At 55.6% G+C, this 3983-nt stretch overlaps 2 protein-coding genes; one reads left to right on the top strand and one right to left on the bottom strand.

Annotated features, from left to right (window-relative positions):
• Positions 1–1166: 1166 nt before the first annotated feature.
• Positions 1167–3183, bottom strand: CHC_T00010226001 (Aspartate--tRNA ligase). XM_005718794.1 is given in 2 exon segments: positions 1167–1470; positions 1471–3183. 1 exon segment carries the CDS (start codon positions 3181–3183, stop codon positions 1471–1473), a length of 1713 nt encoding a protein of 570 aa, XP_005718851.1. The 3' UTR covers positions 1167–1470.
• CHC_T00001304001 (hypothetical protein) lies at positions 2972–3325 on the top strand. The gene has a single exon (XM_005718795.1). The coding sequence runs from the start codon at positions 2972–2974 to the stop codon at positions 3323–3325; it is 354 nt and encodes a 117-aa protein (XP_005718852.1).
• Positions 3326–3983: the final 658 nt, after the last annotated feature.

The following is a 3983-nucleotide window of genomic DNA, read 5'->3' on the forward strand; positions in this document are numbered from 1 at the left end:
GGGGGGGGGGTGCGGAGATGGCGGGACAGCGGATAAAGCAGAATGCGGAGGCGGAGGATGGGGTGAAACGAAAGTGCGGGCGAATGTGAAGTGAAAAGGGTGTTATTACAGTAGATCAAGCGATAGGTTGAGTGGGCAGGATCGGGATCCAGGGGGCGGTGGATCAGGGGGAGTTAGGGACGAGGGAGATAGAATCACAATTTGAAGAGGGGGGTTTCGCGGGCGGTGATTGGCTGCAGCCGGTTTTTTATCGGCGGGAAGGGCGGGAAAGGAGTATCGATGGCGAGAGGCATGGCCGCCGTCGTGGAAAGCGAAGACAGCAACGGACCGACGGTACTGCCGCACACGAATCACATTTAGATCAGGCCTTCTCGGGCAATCATCTTCGAGCTTTACAGTACAGGAACGAGTGGAAAGCAGCCTCGCGCAAAGGAATCATACAGTACCAAGGGTACAGTAACAACTGTGTGTGAAAACGATTTACGACCCTCTAAGCATATGCGAACGGGTTTGCGATATGCCCTACAGCGCGCGCTGTTATCAAGTGCAAGGGATGAACTTGCCTCTGTTTTTTATCGTTACCGGGTTAGTTAAGTGCAGTGTAGTACATTTGGGAGGTACCGAGCAGCTAGAGCAGCTAGTGCTCGGACTTTCCGGGAGGACACAACTGAACATTTTTTGGTGTGAACCGAACGCTTTCGGAACGGACTTTCCGACCACACGGAAGTTCCGCCGGGTTCGAGAAGGCGGTCGTAGGCTTCTCGTTACATCAATGAACCGTTTAATTTTCTGTAATTTTCTTGGACGAAACCCCACACTGTGGGGGCTCTCTGTCCAGCCACCGTCCCGACGGCGGCTGCCGCCACGCGTGCAGCCTTTTGTTTTCGTTGTCACCCTCCGCTTCCTCCGCACTGCGTAGACGCCCTTGCTGGTGAGTTGGAACATGTCTTCCACCATTCTGTTTCCAGTCGTGCCACTCTTCCCGGCTGACGTATTCTACTGGATGTACAGTACCGCGACCCGTTGGAAAACTGTCTTTTCAAAACACCAAACCAAAACCTCCCCTTCTTCCCCAAAAATTTCGACGTCGTACTTGGCACCTACTGTATGATACTGTACTACAGTACAATCAGTATGCCACTGCACACAGGATCTAATCGTAATCCATTCACAGTTCAGTACAGAATCCATACTGTACATTTTACTGTAATGTTTCGTACATACAGTACACGTAGTACAGCACTGAACAACTCTCAACAGCACGTCCGGTCCGCTCCCCTTCTTTGCCCCCCGTCCGTCGACCTTACCCACTCTGCAAACCGGTCGTTAGCCTCCCGCCTCGCGCGGGCATCTCAAAACCCGACACAATCAAGACAGCCTAGCCTGCTGTGAGCGCAAAAGTTTACCCTTGTTGACAGGACATCAACCAAGGCCCTCTACCCTGCTACATACGATATGTCCTCGTCAACCCTACGGCGTCAATCTCTGCGGGTCACGTGGGAACAGCGAGCATTCTCGAATATTCTCTATGCCGAGAAACAGCATGACCACACGCTCCAGCCCGATCCCGGCGCCCCCATGCGGCGCCGCTCCATACTTGAATGCCTCGACGTAGTCCTTGATCGACGCTATTCCGTCCTCCCCCAGCATCGCCGTAGCCCTCACCTGCAGCAGCTCGACATCATGAATACGCTGCGCGCCCGACACGATCTCCTCCCCGCGCATCATGATATCGTACGAATTGGAATACCGTCCGTCCGTCGCGTCCACCATCGTGTAGAAGGGCCGGATATTGGACGGGAAGTGCGTCAGCATGAAAAAGTCCGTGTCGTATTTTTCGAACACCAGCTTACCCAGGAGCTTCTCCTTCTCAGTGTTGATGTCCTCAAAGTCTCCGATTTCCACCCCCGCGCCACGTAGCATTTCGATGGCTTCTGGCCACTTCAGTCGCAAGTTCGGCTTCCCAGTCCAGTACTTGAATTTTCGCACGTTCCACTTGGATCGCACCACCGCTAACTCCTTGGCGTATCTCTTTTCTAGTCCGTCAAAGATCGACACAAACATCCCGTCCAGTACATCCAGGATTTCGTTGTAGTGCTCAAAGATTTCCATCTCCAAGTCGAGCCCGGTGAACTCGCACATATGCCGATGCGTGTGACTCTTCTCCGCCCGGAACACAGGCCCGATCTCAAACACTCGTCCAAAATCTCCGCAGATCGCCATCTGTTTGTACAGTTGTGGGCTCTGCGCCAAACACGCCTTCCTTCCAAAGTACGACAACTCAAACACATCAGCTCCCCCTTCCGAAGCTCCAGCAATAAGCTTTGGTGAGTGTATCTCCGTGAACCCCTGCGCGTACAAGAATTCGCGGAACAGCTGGCACACCCCGCTCTGCACGCGCATCAGGCTGCCATGCGCCGGTACTCGCAAGTCCACCACTCGCGCATCCAGCCGCGTATCGCGCGTCACCCTCGGACGCGTGATCGCCCCGTCCTGTTCGTTCGCCTCGCCACCCGCCTCGCCATCAGAGCCTGCCGTGTCGCCCAAAGGGCGCGCCGCGTCGTCGAGCGTCATCGGCAGCTTTTCGTCCGCACGCGACACAATGTAGATCTTGCTCGCGGCAAGCTCGACGGTAGACACGGAGCATTTCTCGACGCGGCCGCCCTCCGGCGTTGATACCTTGGCATACACGTCGACGATGGACTCCGCTGTGACGTTCTTTCGCGCCCACTTGAAAAGATCCTTGCCTTCTAGTACTGCTTGCACGGTGTCTAGCGACCGTCGCAAGGTAACGAAAGCCACTTGGCTTGTGACGACGATCTTGTGGACGCGTGCTCTCACCCAGACTTGCTCACCGACTGTGACGCCTTCGAGTTTGGAAACCGATACAAAGGTTCTTCCAGATCCTGCGGTAGGGCATTTGCTCTGAATGACGCGGTAGGAGCCGAAGGCTGAGGAAGGCTCATCGTTAATGGAAAGGTACTCAATGCCAGAAACAAGGGCTTGGGCTTTGCTCGAGGCTTCGGCGGCAGCTCGGGCAGCGGCAGCTTTGCGCTCGGCCTTTTCGCGCTTGGCGGCTTCCTTTGCAGCCTTTTTTGCTTCTTTAAGAGCACGCTTCTCTTCTTCGGTCATGTTAGCACGGCTTCTGGCTGGCACGCCCTCACCGGTCGGTTGCGGGTCCATTGTAGCGACAGGAGTAATTCACAACGAGTATGAAAGGAACGATCTGGTCGATACACGAGCTCGAATTGGTGGGGTGGCTTTGCCTGTTCTTGTAACAATGAGGAAAGGCGGTTTATGTCGGTCGTTTGAGAGTTGCCGATAGTCTTTGCCGTGCTGGCCACAGTACATAGTACAGTACCCTGGGTACTGTATGCTGGGGCATCATTCCGTGAATTCGCAGGGGCAAGCTGCGGCGTCGTAATACACGTGGCTTCAATTCGACAGCAATGCAAATGCTCGAGATCCGATTTCAGATCCAGCGTTGCAAGGGCACTGTAGATTAAAGATCGAAAGATCGAATTGTATCAATGGCATGTCGTGTACACGTTGTATCGTCGATGTCCACGTTGGCTCCCCGTTTCGTTGGAAGACATAATCCAAGAAGACTTTCTCAAAGAGTTAACAGACCAACAAAACATTCACACGGACGTTTAGCATATACAAGTGGGCTCCGTGCGCGCTTCGCGCGCCAAGCCAAGTCCCTTCCTCCTCCGCTCCTCGTTCTGCACACGCTGTCGTTCCCCGCCTCGCTGCTCCCGCTCCCTCTGCGCTAACTCTCCCGTCTTCTCTCCGGTCTTTGTCTCCCCTTGCCCCCTCGTCCTGCCACACGTTACTCGCCCCTGCGCGTCGCGCCCGGTCCGAGCCGCCGCCCTCAGCGCCGCCGCCCGCCTGTGTCGCCTTCCCCCCCGGCCGCGGTTCGGTCCCTGCAGCCCGCAAACATGGTCAGCGCCGCTGCTCTCCACGCCGCCGCTCGCTTCCGC

The sequence above is a fragment of the Chondrus crispus genome, genomic scaffold (assembly GCF_000350225.1).
Source record: "Chondrus crispus Stackhouse genomic scaffold, scaffold_431, whole genome shotgun sequence".
In the NCBI taxonomy this organism is placed as follows: domain Eukaryota; phylum Rhodophyta; class Florideophyceae; order Gigartinales; family Gigartinaceae; genus Chondrus; species Chondrus crispus.

Bases quoted from the DNA above. Each gene is read 5' to 3' on its own strand.
- CHC_T00001304001 (XM_005718795.1), top strand. From the start codon at position 2,972: ATGGAAAGGTACTCAATGCCAGAAACAAGGGCTTGGGCTTTGCTCGAG.
- CHC_T00010226001 (XM_005718794.1), bottom strand. From the start codon at position 3,183: ATGGACCCGCAACCGACCGGTGAGGGCGTGCCAGCCAGAAGCCGTGCT.